Here is a 19,319-nt window from a genome sequence, read left to right on the forward strand (position 1 = left end):
GTTAAAAATAACACCCTCTCGCTTCCTCTTTGCAAACAGACGAAAAGAGAGCAGAATTCAGTCAAATGCAATCAGTGAGATTTTAATATCATCAGCATTTCAAGCAAAAACATAACCACGATGCACATCACAGCTACAATCAGTACAATTTATGAATCACTGGTTGCTATAGAAACAATAAAATCAGCTCATTCGCCATTTGTCGGGGGTGATTTGCACCGGAAAGGTGCTAAAAAGCTCCGTCTGTACGGTTCGATGTAATGTCTAGCGTCTTTGTTCACAGTAAACTTTGTTCATATACAGTATTTTTTTTATGTAGGTTCTTACATTCCAGTCTCTGTTGCCGCCCCTGGCTTAAAAAATAAAAACGTCATGACCCGCCAACTTCCGACGAATCAGAATAAAGGAGGCATCTGCGTGGGAATCTCTTGCACTAGCGTTCAGGCATTCTAGTTAAGCAGCATGCGCATGCTCGTGTTATGTGCTCAAGGTTACACTGGAAACACCAGCAAGAGGTTCCAACATGGTGAATAAGACAAGAGAGATGAAACTGAATTTTACCATGAAGACGAAAAAATATCATCTGTGGATGAAATGGCTATTCTTTGGATGTTCCCCAAGCAGCACAGTACATATTTAGAGGTTCTAGTAAAAATTAGTAAGCGATAATAATGGATTTTTCTTTTATTGATTAAATAGGACATCCGAAGCCCCGCCCACTTGTATTGGTTAGTTGGTTTGCGAATCCAAAGCAACAACCACTAAATGAAATTTTTGCGTCTTTCACATCTTGAACCCTTTCCCCTTCGGTGAACTGGCTTTTCCACTGGGTGGATTTTGAATATTTTTCCAGATATCTCCTATGCTCCTGCTAAACCACAGATGTAGGCACCTCTGGCTTTGTTCGAGTTCTGCATTACAATACAGCGTGTACATCAGCTTTAAATGAGATTGAACATTCGTTGCTACTACTATGCGTCTGCAGCAGACTTGAAACTTTTGGATCTCAGGCACATAATAAGCTTGGGTTTATGTAATTTGTGTAGTTCAGGAGGCTTGAGCACTCAGACCATATCCATAGACTGGGAGTTTAAGTGTGGCCAGGTGTAGGAGGCTCCAGTGGGGAGGAGGGAGAGTGCAGGGTGGGCAGGCGGAGCGGCAGAGGTGGGCGAGTGTTTGAGTCGATGTTTTTTCAGCTGGCCCAGCTCGCGGAAGCAGCAGCCGCACTGAGCGCAGCGGTACGGTCGCTCGCCGGTATGGATGCGCTGGTGCTTGTGCAGACTGTCCAAGTGGCGGAAACGCTTCTCGCAGTAGCGGCAGGGGTACGGCCGCTCGCCCGTGTGGATGCGCTGGTGCGTCTTCAGGCAGTAGAAGCGGCGGAAACCTCGGCCGCAGACGTTACAGCGGTGCACTTTGTCAGTCGCCTCCACGGGCGGCATCAAACCCGGAGGCGCCTCCACTTCGCCAGCAGACACGGGAGGAGAGATGATCTGGGGTTGAGTGCTCGAACAGGAAGAGGAGGTCGTAGCTATAGGCGGAGGATCTAACGGCTGAACGTCAGCTTCGTCTTCGACTTTCACAGAGTTCTGCTTGATCTCCTCGCTGGCATCCATCACCTGAATGAGGCTCAGCTCGTTGACGTTACCCGCTGGCGCGCCCATCTCAAACTCGAACCTGCCGATGTCGCACGGCTCATCGGGGGCCTTCGCGGACGCTCCTGCAGCGTCTTGTTCCTCCTGATGCACTCTCCCGAAATCCTGCACTGCACCAGCAGCAGACTTATACTCTACAACACACAGAGGGAAAAGTCATACACAAATCCGTACGCATTTTATTAAGTGCTTCACTGTGATGTGGTGACATTTAAAGTGACCCATTCACAACTTCTTCTGTGACTTTGTTACACCTTTGTGTGTTTCGGGTGTGCCGTTCTGTGGTGTTTTTTAGACTCATTAAGTTTTCCCATAGCCTAACCTGCTCTGTAAATTAACTGAAAAGGGTGTCAGGGTTTAATTTGAGATACACACCATGGGATTTATGCGCTTTAGTGTTTTTAGGTTTGTAACTCTGTAACCGAATGCCGTTAACTTTATTACACATTTACACAGAGGCTTCTGTGATGTCCAAGGCAAAATTTCTTTCAGGACTATAAAACGTATCTTATCTAATCAATTAGTTATGACAAGTTTTCCCTTAGAGGTTGATCCTTAAGCATTTTTGCTTGGGAGTAGTGATGATGCTAAGGGACGTTTATAGCTAGCAGTAAAATAATGTGCAGTCATCACACAGACATGTTTCTGAAGTCACAGCTCTTTTCCATCGGCCTCACATAGATGTGACCCATGGCCTAAGAGCAAAATTAAAAATTACGTATGTCTATTGTTTGGACTAATGACACTTAAAGTGAGTAATTAAGTCATACAGAGCTAAATTGTTAACACCATTAACCTTTAAAGGCCAGCACAAAACTTCAGTCACCAAACTTGTTCAGGCTGATCTGCTACATTTGGGATAGATGGGACATTGTGTGCATTTGGCTTTGATCTAACAAGCCCTTTTTACATCATGCAGATTAGATTCCTGAAAACATTAAGTCATGAGTCATGCCGTGGGTCACACCCTTGGAAAAAAATAAAAACAGTCTTGTGATTGAGGATCTCGTGATGATGTGCTTGTGAACCGACGCCCCAGAGAACCGAGTCACTCTGGACGAACCCGACCACGCACCCTTATCGATCACTCCTTCCTCTGAGATGTAGAACTGATCTTCTGTGTGCTCCTCGGTCCTGTCCTGCACAGGGTCCGACTCCACCGGGATGCGGCTCGACGTGTCGGTTATGAAGGACGCGGTGTTCGCACGCATCCTCCGTCGGTTTATAACGCTCCGGGGCCAGTCGGACTGCACCGTGGGTAAACACAGGCCGACACTGGGCACGGTTTTAGCGCTGTGACTCCTTCCCGAGGAGTTCCTGAAGGTCTTCAGATGATTCTGAGACGACTCCCTGCTCTCCAGCGTCGCTTCCGTGGGAAACTGGAGGTCCTCGGCGCCGGCGCTGCTGGATGGCGGTCGGTTTCGGTTTAACAGCAAGCACTGCTTTATGTTTTTCTCGGCGGCGGTCATGTAGTACCGAACCGCCTTCAGCTCGCTCTCGGACACCTCGAGTCTCTCGCGCAGGGTCCGGTTCTCGCGCCGGGACTCTGCGGCGGCATCACGCGCCTCGGTCAGCCTCGCGCCGACAATCCGCGCCGTTTCCTTTAGCACCGTGTCCACTGCGCACCGCACCGCCTGGTCAATAGTAGAGGCGAGCTCGTACTTCAAAAACGACACGCTGATCCCATCTAAAGTCATGATTCCTGCCGATATATGTATATATATATATATATATATTTATTTTATCTTCGACCACAGTATCTCCAGCACAGAGCTACACAGATGAACTCCAGCAGCTGACTAGAGCTTTTCGTTCCCCAGATATTCGCTCTTCAGCTCGAAAGAAAACAATTTAAAATCTATCAGTCCATTTCCGTCGTCAAAGAAAATGCATTAAATAAAAACAGACTCCAAAAATGTAGAGTCTTAAAATGTCTATTTGGCGCAAACGCATTAGTAAACAAAGCTAACGAGACACAGCTTATCGCTAGGGATTCGGGCGTCGCACGCTGATGACGCAACTTCGCACAGGAGAGCTGTGGGAAACGAAGTTCTCGAGCAATGCACAACAGCAAAGGCTAGGTTTATCTGTAGCCTGCAAGCCACCATCCATCCATCCATCCATCCATCGTCTATCCCCTTAGGGTCACGGGGATCTGCTGGAGCCTATCCCAGCACACACTGGGAGAAAGGCAGGGGTACACCCTGGACAGGTCACCAGTCCATCACAGGGCCACACATATAGACAGACAACCACACACACTCACACTCACTCCTATGGGCAATTTAGAATTACCAATCAACCTAATGTACATGTTTTTGGACTGTGGGAGGAAACCAGAGTAGAACATGCAAACTCCATACAGAAAGGCCCTGTTCGAACCCAGGATTCAAACCCAGGACCTTCTCCTGCAAGCCACTATCCTAAACTTATTCACATTTTTTGTTGTTGTTTTTGAGTAATTAATTACTTACTATTCCTGATTGTTAACAAATCTCACAGAGCACTGTGCAAAACATACTACAGAGCTAAAAGTTTGTGGACACCTGAGTATAAACACATATGTGGTTCTTCCCCGAAACTGTTACCACAAATTTAGAAGCACGAAACTTTCCAGAATGTGTTGTTGCCTGTTGTAAATATTACAATTTCCCTTCGCTGGAAGCAAGCGGCCCAAAAAAACCTGTTCATGCCCATGTGCACAACGCAAGCTCCATGATTATAGATTTTCCTAAAGCACTGAAAATGAAATGCACCTGGTAGAGCTGGAGTACTACTGGAAAGGCAAATCCCCATCCATCCTTCACTAATGTCTGTGTAAATTAAAAAAACAACCCTGCTGAGAGAATATTTGTAATGGTCCTCTTGTATCCTCCGATATAAATAAGACAAATACATGATCGAAATACATGACAGAAAGTCTTCATTTTAAGTTCATTCACTTGTAAATCTAAAAAAAGAAAAAAGCTCTTGACCTTTAACGCTCAGACATTGTTTGTCTAATAAACATTTGAGAGGTAAACATTAGCATGTACTTTGAAAAATCAATTGAATTCTGGGTCTGGAAACATGTTAAAATAAATCTACATGTAAAAATAAATATTAAAAAATAAATATTACAAGTAGAATAGTTGAAAAATAAAATTGTAAAAACAGTGTAGAAAAAAATAGCATTTTGCATTTGATGGTCATTCTCCAAATAAATGTTTCACCGTGTAAATATTCCCGTTTTCTTCTCCACACACCTCCAGATTTATATCCTGACATTAAACGACATTTTATTTAGTCTGATATTTTAGTTTTCAATAAACCCGAGTATGTACTTGACAGTTTTGTGAAATAATAACTGTAGGCTGGTGTAATGGTGGCCTCTAGCGGTCACTATGTGTAACTGCAGCTCTATTGTCTATTACAGTCTAATTTTTTTAAGGCCTCAGTTGTTTATTTAACTAATTTGGTTATTATCTTTATCTTCCGCGTCACCGTGGAGTCGAATAGGACTATATTATTTCCACATTATGTATTATATATTTATTACAAGGAAAAAATATTATATTTATAGTATAATTTAATAAAAAAAAATATATATAAAGTGACGTGAAGACTCGCAACACAGCAACATTATCAGGAACCTATCAAGCATAACATTATGACCACCTGCCTAATATTGTGTTGGTTCCACTTTTGCTGCCAAAACAGCCCTGACCCACTGAGGCATGCACTCCACTACATCCCTGATGTCGTGATTTATGTGGCTTGGACAAACCTCTGTCCTAGCTCTGTGTTGTTGTTTTTTTGTGTCATTTAACTATATGTTTCTGTAGCACCAGGTCCTGGAGAAACGTTGTTTCATTTCACTATGTACTGCGTCAGCTATATGTGGTTGAAATGACAATAAAGCTTATTGAATTGAATTGAATTGAATTGAAGGTGTGCTGTGGTATCTTGTGCCAAGATGTTAGCAGCAGATCCTACTTTTGATAGATACTGACCACTGCAGACCGGGAACACCCCACAAGAGCTGCAGTTTTGGAGATGCTCTGATCCAGTGGTCTAGCCATCACAATTTGGTCCTTCATCAAACTCGCTCAAATCCTTACGCTTGTCCATTTTTCCTGCTTCTAACACATCAACTTTGAGGACAAAATGTTCACTTGCTGCCTAATATATCCCACCCACTAACAGGTGCCATGATGAGGAGATCATCAGTGTTATTCACGTCACCTCTCAGTGGTCATAGTGTTATGCCTGATCGGTGTAAATCACTCCAAACTATGTAACAAAATGGGGACAATCTGATGTAAATTATTGCTGAATAAAAAAAAATATCGCAAAAAAAATGTTGCATTAAAGCATGCTAATGACTCAAAGCACAAATCCAAGAAAAGCCAAGGAAAGAATGATTCCAGAAGAAGAAGTCCCGTCATCTAAGTCTGATCGAAAAGCTGAGGTGACTTGAAGAGAACTGTGCACAGTAGATCCATTCACAGTTTGATAGATCTGGAGGTTTCGCAAGGTAGTGGAATAGAAGTATATTTCAAGGGAGTAAAAGAAAAAATGTATGTGAGGGGACAAACTGATCAATCAACAGTTCTAATCAACAGCTTGTCAATTTCTGTGCAATAAGACAATAAAACATGTTGCAGTAACCCGGCTTCACGTTGCATCACACTATCCTGTCTTTGAATATTTTCCAGTGTGTTCTAGTCCCTTCAGGTCCTGAACCACATCAGCAAATCTCGATGACATCACTCTGGACCTGAATGTCGTTTGATGCAGATTTTTACAGGACATGATTTGTTAAGCTCCGGTGCAAACTTCAATAATCAAATGTTTGACACGAAAGAGGCTTTGGCTGGTTGACTACGTTCGGCAAATTGTGTAAAGTTAAATTCGTGTCATTGCATTCTTTTAAATACTGTAATAGAGGAGGTATGTGTGGCCACTTGCTTGGGCCCACTGCAAATGGTGTTGCTAGGCAACCCATCCTCAGCTACTACAGTCCCTAATGGAGCCTTAAGAAGAGCAGAGCAGGTGGAACGTACCATCACGTCGGCGAAGCGGGGAGGGGTGGTGATCACCAACCCTGTAAATTTACATTAGTAGTAGATTAGGTATTGTGTTTCTATATTTATTTAACGTTATGTAATTCTAATTCTTACATCTCTCTCACTCTCACTCTCTCTCTCTCTCTCTCTCTCTCTCTCTTTCTGTGAGGGTAATTATACCAGGTGTAATTAGGAGTGTGTGTCCTTTGGGTGGCGCCTCAGGTCTCCTGAGAGGAGGAACATACAGTTCAATGGCACTCAACCAGAGAAGAATTTTTTAATTAATGCTCGTGTGAAGTTATTCAGATCAAATCTTTTTAGACACGGGGTGACAAAAGTGGGCAAGAGTACCTAAGGGTCAGGGGCATGTTCATATAAAGGTTGCATTTGCAATACATTGCCTATTAGGTTGCTAAATATAAAAATGTCTAGCTAATGACATGGCTCATTTTATTGCCCCTGATTTAGTCCGTCATAAGGGACCGTGCATACACACATTCACACACACGTTCTCACCTAGGAGCAATTTAGCATAGCCAGTCCACCTACTGGCTTGTTTTTTCTCTCTCTCTCTCTCTCTCTCTCCTTTGGACGTGGGAGGAAACCAGAGACATTGAGAGAGCATGCAAAACTCCACACACACAGTAAAGCCAAGTTCAGGATTAAACCAGAGACCCTAGAGCTGTCGCATTGCATTGTGGGAGTGCATTTGTGATTGTCAACACTAATCTGTTTTCCATGTATAAGTTTTAAAAAGGAGGGCTCCCAGATGTGGTTTGGAAATAATGGAAAGTCACAAATAGAGGCTTTAAACTGGACTGTGCTAATACTGACAACACGGGGTGATTAAAATATCTGTAAATATTTATTTATTTATTTATTTATATGATTTGGACATTCTTTTACATCCTCTGTTGTGTATCTGTATATATATATATATATATTATATATATTTTTTAAAGCACAGATCTCTACAGCTGGGAGTTTGCCTAAAAGCGCGTTCTCCCTTTTAAAAGAGGGGGCGGTGTGATGGTACGGTCTGTATAAAATGGGTGTGGTCGAATCTCACATATGAGACGCTGTAGGATATTTTACACACCGAACCGTAAGGCTTTTTTTTTGTTTTGGTTATCCTATAAGCTACAGGACTCCTAACGGCGCGTGCGCTTTTTATTATTTACCTCATTTCATGCGTAATTTCACGAAATAATAAGGTCCTTTATCCCTGAGATCTGTCCGGTTTAGTGGCTGACACTGGAGTACTTATGGGTGTCTTGTGCGCTCCACCGGCGAGATAGCCAAGATTTTTTTTTTGTTTGTTTTAAATAATTGGTATTATTATTATTATTATTATTATTAATATTATTATTAATTTTTTTTTCTGTTTACATTCATTCGCGTGCACAGCATCCGTGCATTGCGGTTTGATTTGAATAATTCATTTCGCGCAACGAATCAAGAAGAGAGAGAGAGAGAGAGAGAGAGAGAGAGAAGCACAGCCCAAGCAGCAGAGGAAGGAAGGAAGATAGGAAGGAAGGAAGGAAGGAAGGAAGCGAGGACGGAAAAAAAAAACGGAGAAACGAGCGTTTTATTTAAAGCCTGATTTTGGATTTCTTGTCTCGTATTTTTCCTCCGATAAAGCCTCTTTTTTTATTTTTTTTGCTCTAAAGAACAGCCCCAGGCTTTATTACAGAGAGAAGCCGATACAAGCGGACACAATCCCGGGTTTGTGATTTTCAGGTCCATTTGGAGAAATGCAGTGATTTTTCTGCTGCGTTTTTGCAGGCCTGATTCACGGCCATCATGTGCGTTCGGGTCTGAATATCTATCACGGAAGAAGAGATCGGACTGAAGCACTTCCCTCAAGCTGTCAGCTCTGTAGTCTTCCTGTGCTGAGGCCGACCAGCTCAACGAACAGGTATTGTATATTGTATAATGCAGCCTGCCATGGGCCTCGTACCAGCATGAATAACCGCACGCAAAAGGGTCAGATTTGGAGTACGACGCATCTGTTTCTGTTAATCTTGCATGTCATTTTGGTTAACATCATTTTTGCACGCTAGATTTGGATAAAGCTTTGTCATTCCAATAACAGGTTGTTCTCCTCCATCCTGATGCGACAGGCCTCCTCTGCACACACGCTGTTAAAACTGTTACACTGCTCACCATCCAAACTCACTATGTGTATCACATTTCGGCATCAAATATGATGCTCAGAGGTGTGCGCTTGAAGGTTACATCATTGACCTGTGTCGTCAAGTCCTTAAGGGATGCAATGGCGCGTCCAGATGTTTAACCAAGTTGCTTCGCACAGATGTTTTGTTCCGTGACGCACAGTGTTGAGGCCACTTATCATTGTGCAGTGATCCTCCACACTAACTAAGGGGAGCTATCCACAACCCTGTATTCAGATTGTTAAATTAAACACGAGGTAGATGAGGTAATCATACACGAGGCATGATTTTGCCTCTTAAAGACAAATCCAGCTTCACAAGTCTGCATACATGGTTCTGTGCTGTATATCCCGGTACTTCACCGGTACTGCAGGTGGTGCTGTTAAATTTTTTGAAGGCCACGCCTACAGGAAGAAGATTGCCTCTTCCTAAAGTCGTCCGTCTCGGAAAGGATCGGCTTGGGCACACCTCGTTTTTTTTTTTTAATGATTAATGGTTATGTAATTTGTTTGTCTGTCTGAGGAGTTTGCCCAGCTGCCATGGCCAGAGATGCCCCCCATATGACGTCCATTTGCTCCACAATTACGCCGTATTGTTCGTTTACGTCTACGCAGAACCCCACAGGTTGGTCTCCAACAGCGAGGGTTCCTTTTAAGAAGATAACTTCACTATTTTTTCGGGGTGCCTTTAGTTAGGTCTTCTATCAAGCTGACCAACACAGAGTACAGAGTAGCCATCTTGATGCTGACCCATTATATCCTGAGCTCTACTTATTTTTACGGGTTTATTGAGATGAAGAACTAAATGACACTTCATCATATTTGCTACACCATTGGACAAAAGAGGAATCGAATAGTGGAGTAAAAGAACAGCAGCTTCAGCCAACTATTTCATTAGTCTTAAACATCTCGGTGTCATGTGACGGAGCCTAAGCTGCTTATGTGTGACAAAGTTATCTCCAGATCATGAGAAAACGAATCTCGTGAAAAAAAACAGGGTTGAAAATACCTGTAGTTATTAATTTAAAGACGTGCTACTTTTTTTTTTTATCCATTCAGAGTTACATTTAATATCGTGGAATGTCCATGAAACTTATTAGCATTGACATTGTAACAGCTATAAATAGGCATTGCTTCACCAGCCTCATTGTTTTTTAATCCTTCTTGAAGTCGATCTTGTCGTGTTACCAAGATTCTGCAAAAAAAAAAAAAAACGTGGATTTTTGGAAATCAAGAAGAATGTCCTTCTTGTCCATGTGTGTGATGCAGGAGCATGAGTATTTTATTTAACACACCCGATTGAACTCAACAGATGAAGGCTTTCAGGAGATAAATTTGGTGCTTTACTAGAAAAGAAAGAAAGAAAGAAAAAAACAACAACCCTCGTATCTCTGTAGGCCCTCCAGTCCTGGCCTGTGTTGGTGTAGTGCTATAAAGTCATCCAACTAGTGTATGACAATTTTGTTTATGTAAAAGTCCTGGGCGAGTTTGTAATCTGTTACTTCAGCGTTCAAGCCTTCACTTGTTCTGCATGCAAAGCTCTCAGACGGTGCGACTCTCTTAACGGGAAATATGCAAATCCAGGCGCCAGGCAGAGATCGCTGATTGGTCGGTGGTTTGGGTGAATTTGACTGCAGCCACACACTAATGAAAAGAAACAACAACAACAAAAAACCCAGCTGATCCAATTTTAATATTTGCAGGCAAGAAATTCAGAAGAATGAAACGGCCATGTTCGTTTCCTTTGGGATAACGATAGCTACGGAACAACCTCACAACACGTATAATACAAGAGCTACAGACAGGAGTGTGCTACTGATTTAATAGCAATGCAATAGCAAATTGGTTATATATTAACAATGTAAACGTTAGCGCTGTAAATAAGGTCGCCAAACAACAAACGGCTACAGATCGAATTTTAAAGTGGAGCTTCGTTTTGATGAACGACTGAAGGGTAAGAACCGACAATTTCTTCTTACCAAATATTTTGCGTTGCTTCTCATCATTTAACAGTAAAGCCAGGTAGGCTGAGTCGTACATATCGTACAGCTGAGGCTATAAAATTCATTCACGCCAATCCAATCACACGACATATTTTTTTATTACTATTCTTTTTTTAATCTCGCCCACCATTTCGCAGCAATGTTAATCTCTTTGGGGTGGTGTAAGTGGCCTCTGGAGCTGTCGGATTACACTTTTATCCATTAGGGCAGATTAAAGTGGCCATCGCTGCATCGTCTTGTTCCAGACACACAAATTGCACTTTAAAGCCAATAGCGCCAGAGTCTACGCATCGAATATTAAATATTAACAAGAGGAATGCATTAGATTAGGCATTTATGAAGCATTTAGGAAATCCCTCATGATTTATTCTGTAGTTGCAACAATCCTTATCCTCTTTTCTTTTCTTTTCTTTTTTTTTTGTTTTAAATTGATGCAGCTCATAGATCAAATCTAATTTTTAATGTAAAAAGCTCTTCATAAATAGGTACGTGTTTTAAAAAGTAGAATTGTAAATAATTAGCATATATCGTTTTATTATGGTCAAATAGCTTGTAAGTGTTTGAGTAGTTAGTGTTAAAGCAGGATTAGGAAGGAAGTGGTATTATTTAGACTCTTTTGGACAGTACTATTATAGTTGGTTTAGTATTTTTATAATTGGTTTATTATTACTATTATTGGTCTCTTTGTAGCAACACATTCCGTTATAATGTTACGTGTCATATAAATATTAATGCAAAAATTCCTCCCTGGTAATTTGTCGTGAGCGTACACAAACTCCGGGACAGCTTCAGGTTCATAATTATAGGATGTATAGTACATTTTTTAAAAAAATCAAGCATTTCATTTCTGGACTATTTTTCAAATTGTTTTTCTTTCCAGAGTGTACAGAATTGTGACACAGTCGTGCACAAGACCCACTGGATTTATTGCATTAAAATTGCACACTCCTACACTTTATTCATACTCTAGTGTGTGACACTCATCTGGATTCATATACTTATATATATATATATATATATATATATATATATATATATATATATATATATATATATATATATATATATATATATATATATATATATATATACAGTGGAACCTTGGCATACGAATTTAATTCATTCTGGAGGTGAGTTCTTAAGGCGAAAATGTGTATTGGGAAATGAATTGTCCCATAAGAAATAATGTGAATGCAGATAATCTGTTCCAGTCGCCCAAAAATATTAGCAATATTCCCAATACGCATCATATGTAAACTGTATGGCTGCTTACAAAGAACTGACCCAAGCCAAGCATTCCATGTCAAGGGTCCTCCCAGGAAGTCATACCACCAAGCTTGGGCTAAAAATAGAACAGACCACCTACGCCACCAATCTGTCAACAAAACAACACCTGAAACATCAACGCATGCCGAAGGCAACGTTGGTATCGCGAGTTGACTCTTTCCAAACAACTTTCACTGAGTGCAAAAAAAAATACCTAAAATCCGTGAACTCGCTTCAGTTGGCTTCGCTTGGCTTTCCACTGATGCTAACTAGTTTTGAACGGCTCCCGGACGTACGCACAACTTAGCCAGCGTTTCGGTTCGGTTGTAGGTAGAAAAAGCTCCGTATGCCGATGCAAATTTCTTGCAAAATTCTTAAGAAGAATAAGGGAGGGCATTCGTATGCCGAGGTTCCACTGTATATTATATACGTTTCCCTTTCCTACCTGTGTAATTCTATTAGTATTAAAATTCGATTCTTAGTCGATTTCTATTCTAGTTTTGTTCTTTGCACAGACACAATCTCACAATCCAGCGGTGGCTTTAATCTGATTGAAGATCTCATAGTATATGCTGTTTACATGGCTGCTTCTTTTCAATCAGTTAGAAAGTCTGTAAAATTTGTCTTATTTTTTCTCTTGACCTCACAGGTGCTTGCGTGAGTGAGTGAGTGAGTGAGTGAGCGAGTGAGTGAGGTTAAAAGTCAAAGGTCAGTTCAAGATGAGTGAGCTGGAGCAGCTTCGACAGGAGGCTGAGCAGCTGAAGAACCAGATACGAGTAAGAGAACATTCAGAACCACTGAGAGCTCTGACCATGTCATTACAGTGTCATAACTCCTAGTTTACCGTATACGATATCGATATTTTGGTCGATTATGTCATGGTGCATTTTCAAATCATCTTTAAATCTGTTTTTGCAGGATGCAAGGAAAGCATGTGGAGACTCGACACTTACGCAGGTAAAAGCTCACAGAGAAATAGAACCCTGGCCTCGATTATCTCACAATAAACAGTGCATCCTGTACCTGTTTCATTCATCATACATCACAGGCAGTCGAAGAGGACGTGTTATACCTTTCACATTGTAGCAGCTATTCCTAAACATTCCTTCCCTCATCAGTCTGTCTGTTTGGTTAATAAGGCCAGAATAAGATGCAGCTTGTCATGGTACTGAAAAAGCCTTCATCCTGAAGACTTTCCACTGGTGGAAAACAGCAGATACTGGAGATTTTAATACGCACTTCATATTAGCAATGCAACTGATTTTTTAAAATAAACCTATTTCTGTTGTCCCTTATAGAAGTCACTGTGTATGTCATTACTATAGAAATGCTAGAATGACATTACAGTACATTACTAATAATAATAAACCTGTCAGTTTTACTGTATTAGAAAATGATCAACACCTTTTGACCAGAATTGGGAATTTGACAGCGCGAGAATTTGGTGTATTAAATTACTTTATAATCTGTGTGTGTGTGTGTAGATAACGGCGGGACTGGACCCGGTGGGTAGGATTCAGATGCGGACAAGGCGTACTCTCAGAGGTCATTTAGCCAAAATCTACGCCATGCACTGGGGCTCTGACTCCAGGTACTATATTTATTTTAGACATGCCAAAGGTGGAGGTTTGTTTGTTTGTTTATTTATTTATTTATTTATTTTAGGTGTAGGCCATACCATGTTCCTTCAGGTCTGATATTTCACCCTGTCGTGTACATATGAATGGATAGATTTACAGCGAAACCTGAAAATGTTGACATGGATAAGGTTAAGTCACGAGTCACAAAAAAAGTGAAGGTTTTTAAATGACACATTATTTTTTAGAAAAGACTAAACGTGTCAAGGTTGTATTTTTGCCTTCCTCCACTAGAGGATGCTATTTATAATCACTGTGGTACACATTTCAGCCGGTTGTTTTTACTTTTGTCTCCTCTCAGGCTTCTGGTCAGTGCTTCACAAGATGGCAAACTCATCATCTGGGACAGTTACACCACGAACAAGGTACACAAGTGGAAATAATCTGCTGTGCACCCTAAACTGTGCCTTTACACTACATAGCTTGATGTGTGTCATGCCGGATGTTTGTGTAGTGGCTAGTGTGTTGTGATCAGATAATCTGAAAGTGCTCTGATTGGACAGATCCACGCCATCCCGCTGCGCTCCTCATGGGTGATGACGTGTGCTTATGCGCCGTCTGGAAATTTTGTAGCCTGCGGCGGTCTGGACAACATCTGCTCCATCTACAGCCTGAAGACCCGCGAGGGCAACGTGCGAGTCAGCCGAGAGCTCCCTGGACACACGGGTACACACACACACACAAAATGGATAGTAAACACCATCAAATGGCTGTCAAGCTTCACCCAGGATTTAGAAAATCAGCTTTATGTAAACATCAGCACTTGAAAATTTGAAAAACCTTCTATTTATTTATTTAGCAAGTTAATTCAACAGGCATGACTGGCACAGTCACCTAGTGTCAGTGTGTCACGCTATGCGCTTCCTGCTTGTGCTCTTCCCCAGGTTATCTTTCCTGCTGTCGCTTCATCGATGACAATCAGATCATCACGAGTTCAGGAGACACCACCTGGTACGTAGAATCCTGTCCTGGAAATTCATGTAGCGGTACTGAAACCTCCCACTGAGTACTATTACATTTCTGCTTAACTGAATGCAGGTTGTGCTGCAGCAAATAAGCTCTGTTTTAAATCAGACTCCTTAAAATCTCTGGCAGTGTGGGGAAGCGTTACCGGACTGTGCAGCAGTCATACTGGGTACCGTGACGTCTTGCGAGCTCATGTATGTGGAAGAGGGCTGATGGAGCTGTCCTCTGACTCCGCCCTGTGATGCTGCAGTCACACTTTAAAAACACAGTTTATGTGTCTTTAGGGAAATTCTTCCTGCTTGATAGTTGATAAAAGGGAGCTAGCTACTGGGTGGGAACTGACATGTCCTCAGAAAAATCCCTTTGGAATGAGGAGGGTATAGTGACGATCAATCAGAGTTTGTGAATTCACAGAAGACAATAAATTGCTAATCATTGCAGGTCTTCATTAGGGTAATTTGCTGAGGTGTTTTTTGGACAAAAATGCTTGATTTTGCAGCATTTTTTAAAAAATTTGCTTGTTTTTTTTTTTTTTTTTGTTCCTTTTTGGCGAAAAACCGCTTAAATTGATGTCTTTTAAACTCCTACCAATGAAGACACAAATGTAATGACTTTCTATGATAGTAGGCATGTCACAGTGTGTCTTGGACCAAATTTGCAGAATATTTGTGGTAGTTTTGAAAAGTTTTGCGATCATTTCTATGAAATTGCAGAAAGGACTGATTTTGTATTGAGGACTAAAAATGAAGGTGAATTGTTCGTGTGTGTGTGTGTGTGTTAGTGCTCTGTGGGACATCGAGACAGGCCAGCAGACTACGCTGTTCTCTGGCCACAGCGGCGACGTGATGAGTTTGTCTTTGTCTCCGGATTCGCGCACGTTCATTTCCGGCGCGTGCGACGCCTCCATCAAACTGTGGGACGTCAGAGACAGCATGTGCAGGCAGACATTTACGGGCCACGAGTCCGACATCAACGCCGTGTGTGTGAGTACGCCCAAGTGAACTTCATGCCAAACATTTCCATAGAAGAGAAAAGAATTTGCGTATTCATGTACTTGTGCGTCGTCTTCAGTTCTTCCCCAGCGGCAGCGCGTTCGCTACGGGATCAGACGACGCCACGTGCCGCCTGTTTGACCTGCGGGCGGATCAGGAGCTCAGCCTTTACTCGCACGACAACATCATCTGCGGCATCACGTCGGTGGCGTTCTCGCGCTCAGGACGTCTGCTGCTCGCCGGCTACGATGACTTCAACTGCAACATCTGGGATGCCATGAAGGGAGACCGTGCAGGTAGGACCCTCACTAACACTCTTTCTCTCAGAGAGAATTTATCAATCAACACAACTTTAGAAGTATCTATAAATAAAGTATCAGTGTTAATGATCTGTGTGTAGTTCACGCCTCAGAGGTTTCCAGATTATTCTAGAGTAGAAGCACATGAGGTGGGATTTTTCCATCCATCCAATCATGATTCAGGGATCAGGGATAGAAAATGCAGACTGCAGGAGCATACAGTGCTTTCTATCAAATGTAATACAGTGGAGCAGAAGATCAGAGACTATTATGATGATATATACACAAAACATTCAGAATGAACTTAACAGCCGTTTTTAGGAGAGTAGTTTCTGTTTTATTCAGCAGCTTACAAAATAGCACTTGATCCAGTGTTTCATTTACGTTTACATTTTTCACCGACAGCTATTTGTGAGCCCCATTTAACGCAGGGATTCTATCATGATTCTAATTCTCTAATATGACAGATTAATAATATAATGCTTTTGGAAGCATGTAGTGATGACATTTTGAATGTTTATGATTTCTGAATGAACATTATTAGTTATAAATCAGGCCCTCTGGGATTTTGCTTAATTTTGCATTTTTTTTTGCAAAATCTTCTTGTCATTTTTTTGGCTGAAGACTGCTTGATTTGGTGAAATGAAAAGCACAGGATTCTACTTTTAATCTCCTACCAGTGATGTCATACACTGACCAGGCATAACATTATGAGCACCTGGGCACCCTGACTGGTCTGCGGCTATGCAGGCCCATACTCAACGAACTGTGATACACTGTGTATTCTGACCCCTTTCTATCAGAACCAGCATTAACTTCTTCAGCAATCTGAGCAACAGTAGCTCGTCTGTTGGATCGGATCACACGGATCAGCCTTCTCTCCCCACGTGCATCAATGAGCCTTGGCCGCCCATGACCCTGTCACCGGTTCACCACTGTTCCTTCCTTGGTCCACTTTTGATAGATACTGACCACTGCAGACCGGGAACACCCCACAAGAGCTGCAGTTTTGGAGATGCTCTGATCCAGTGGTCTAGCCATCACAATTTGGCCCTTCGTCAAACTCGCTCAAATCCTTATGCTTGTCCATTTTTCCTGCTTCTAACACATCAACTTTGAGGACAAAATGTCCTAATATATCCCACCCACTAACAGGTGCCATGATGAGGAGATAATCAGTGTTATTCACTTCACCTCTCACTGCTCATAATGTTATGCCTGATCGGTGTATATATGTAAGGATTTTCTACGACAGCTGTTATCATGTGAATTGAAGAAAGCTTTGGGGGAATGCGTGTCATGATGAAGTCATACAACATCATGAGGTCATCTCAGGCCACATCTGCTGAAAATTTGCATCAACATGACCAAATATTGCTTGATTTTGCATTAATTTCTGCAAAAGCAAAAAAAGGTGAAATTTTAGGAGGGCTGAATAAAAGGCATTTAGAAAGAGTCATGTTCTCACCCCGAACACACACACAATATGACCTGTTGGTTTCCTGACAGGAGTCCTGGCCGGTCATGACAATCGTGTGAGCTGTCTTGGTGTGACCGACGACGGCATGGCCGTGTGCACCGGCTCCTGGGACAGCTTCCTCAAGATCTGGAACTGACACCACTCTCTCTCTCTCTTTCACATACACACATTACCACACACTGTATGCCTGTTTTACTGTATATATATCTCTCTCACACATAAACACACACACACACACACACAAACTCATATTGTACATAATATATTACGCCAACTAGGTATCTTGAGTTGTTTACTATGGTAATTGCTTTGTATACATAACCTCACCTGAATCTGTACACCAGTAACTGGATGCAGGTCACAGGTTTGACCCACTGAAGCTAAACACGAATGTTCTTTCTTTCTTTCTCTCTCACACACACACACACACACACACACAGTACATGTTTCCAGAGGACACAATGTAAAAAAAACAAACAAAAAAAACAATATCCACTCAAAGTCTTGCGTGACTCGGAAACACATTCGGAGAGAAAAGGGGAAGGAGGTTTGTTCAATTGTGAGTCGAAACATTTGGGAGTGTATTTATGTTTATTTGAGAAAACACACACACACACACACACACACACACACAGCTAGTCTTGGTTGGGCTCTGAGAAGAAGACAACAGACGATCTTTAGGACCGTTTCTGATTTTGGTGTCTGAATTGGACCGGTGCTGATCCACTGATCATACGATACGCCACTGTAATAAAGGACGAAGCTTTGCTCTTGTTTGCTCTTTAGGGAGGCTGAAGGGTTGCATTTGACTAGCTAGATAATGAAACCCGACAGCCGTTAGCAGTTATATATCAACTTAATACAAAGCGAACACCCCCCCCCAACCCCCAAAGTCATTTTTGCAAACACTATAATACAGCTGCATGCGGCAGCAATCAAAGGGGTCCAAGCACCATGAGCTTATCGGGGGAAATTCTAGAACAGGGTTAACGTTTTCCCACTCGGATATTAAACGCAGGGGCGGACTTAATGATTTGGGGGACCTAAGCGATTCCATGTATGGGAATCTCATGCATGTGCAGTACGAAAGGAACGTTCCATTATTCATGAATCATATGGGGGGGTGCATTTGAAAAGATGTAATAATAACGTTAAAATATTTTATTAGATTAGATTTATTAGAAAAGTAATACTATATGATTTATATAGGCTTCTTGGTATTGGTATCGGGGCCCTAAGCGGCTGTTTCCCTCGCTTATTGGTTAAGTCCACCCCTCATTAAATGGGTGTGTGCGTGTGAATTGTTTGAATTGTCAACTCGCTTAACCCGGATGTGGTGCTTGGACCCCTAACAGCCACCGGGTTTAAAACCAGAGGGAACCGGTACAGAAATGTTTCTTTTTTTTCATTAAAAATATTGCAATATTATTGTAATTCGTGTTCAAGGGTTTGGCAGTAATGATATAAACACATGCCTGGTGTAAGGCAGGTACTGTGACGTACAAAATGACTTAAAATATATATATATATATATATATATATATATAGAAGCATGTGGTAAGAACATGATTTTCCATCACGCCAAATTGTATTAGACTGAAATTTCGCACTTAATTTGAAAGATAGACACCTGTGACACTGCAGTACAAGTAAATATATGATGTTTTTCTTTTTTCTTTTGGTTTGAATGTTTTGTTTCTATTCGGATTTTCTATGCTTATTTTATTCATGTTTTTCCCTGCGTGCCTCAGATAACACTGTAAGGACAATAAATAAAAGTTGAGGAAGTGTAAACGGATTCTG

At 41.7% G+C, this 19,319-nt stretch overlaps 2 protein-coding genes across 4 annotated transcripts; one reads left to right on the forward strand and one right to left on the reverse strand.

Annotated features, from left to right (window-relative positions):
• Nucleotides 1-66: 66 nt before the first annotated feature.
• LOC131348278 (zinc finger protein 358) lies at nucleotides 67-3,680 on the reverse strand. Its single transcript, XM_058383082.1, has 2 exons — nucleotides 2,728-3,680; nucleotides 67-1,786 (listed from the first exon to the last, which is right to left on the reverse strand). Exons 1-2 carry the CDS (start codon nucleotides 3,347-3,349, stop codon nucleotides 1,065-1,067), a joined length of 1,344 nt encoding a protein of 447 aa, XP_058239065.1. The 5' UTR covers nucleotides 3,350-3,680; the 3' UTR covers nucleotides 67-1,064.
• Nucleotides 3,681-7,746: 4,066 nt separating this feature from the next.
• gnb2 (guanine nucleotide binding protein (G protein), beta polypeptide 2) lies at nucleotides 7,747-19,310 on the forward strand. 3 transcript variants are annotated; one of them, XM_058383102.1, is made up of 11 exons: nucleotides 7,747-7,805; nucleotides 8,486-8,618; nucleotides 12,792-12,918; nucleotides 13,061-13,099; nucleotides 13,627-13,733; nucleotides 14,081-14,144; nucleotides 14,283-14,445; nucleotides 14,664-14,730; nucleotides 15,527-15,728; nucleotides 15,817-16,033; nucleotides 17,546-19,310. In XM_058383102.1, exons 3-11 carry the CDS (start codon nucleotides 12,862-12,864, stop codon nucleotides 17,650-17,652), a joined length of 1,023 nt encoding a protein of 340 aa, XP_058239085.1. In that variant the 5' UTR covers nucleotides 7,747-7,805; nucleotides 8,486-8,618; nucleotides 12,792-12,861; the 3' UTR covers nucleotides 17,653-19,310. The 3 variants fall into 3 exon arrangements, with proteins under 3 accessions (XP_058239085.1, XP_058239086.1, XP_058239084.1); XM_058383103.1 differs by lacking the exon at nucleotides 7,747-7,805 and having other exon boundaries at nucleotides 7,817-8,623; nucleotides 12,805-12,918; XM_058383101.1 differs by lacking the exon at nucleotides 7,747-7,805 and having other exon boundaries at nucleotides 7,817-8,618.
• The last annotated feature ends 9 nt before the right edge of the window (nucleotides 19,311-19,319 follow it).

The sequence above is a fragment of the Hemibagrus wyckioides genome, linkage group LG28 (assembly GCF_019097595.1).
Source record: "Hemibagrus wyckioides isolate EC202008001 linkage group LG28, SWU_Hwy_1.0, whole genome shotgun sequence".
In the NCBI taxonomy this organism is placed as follows: domain Eukaryota; kingdom Metazoa; phylum Chordata; class Actinopteri; order Siluriformes; family Bagridae; genus Hemibagrus; species Hemibagrus wyckioides.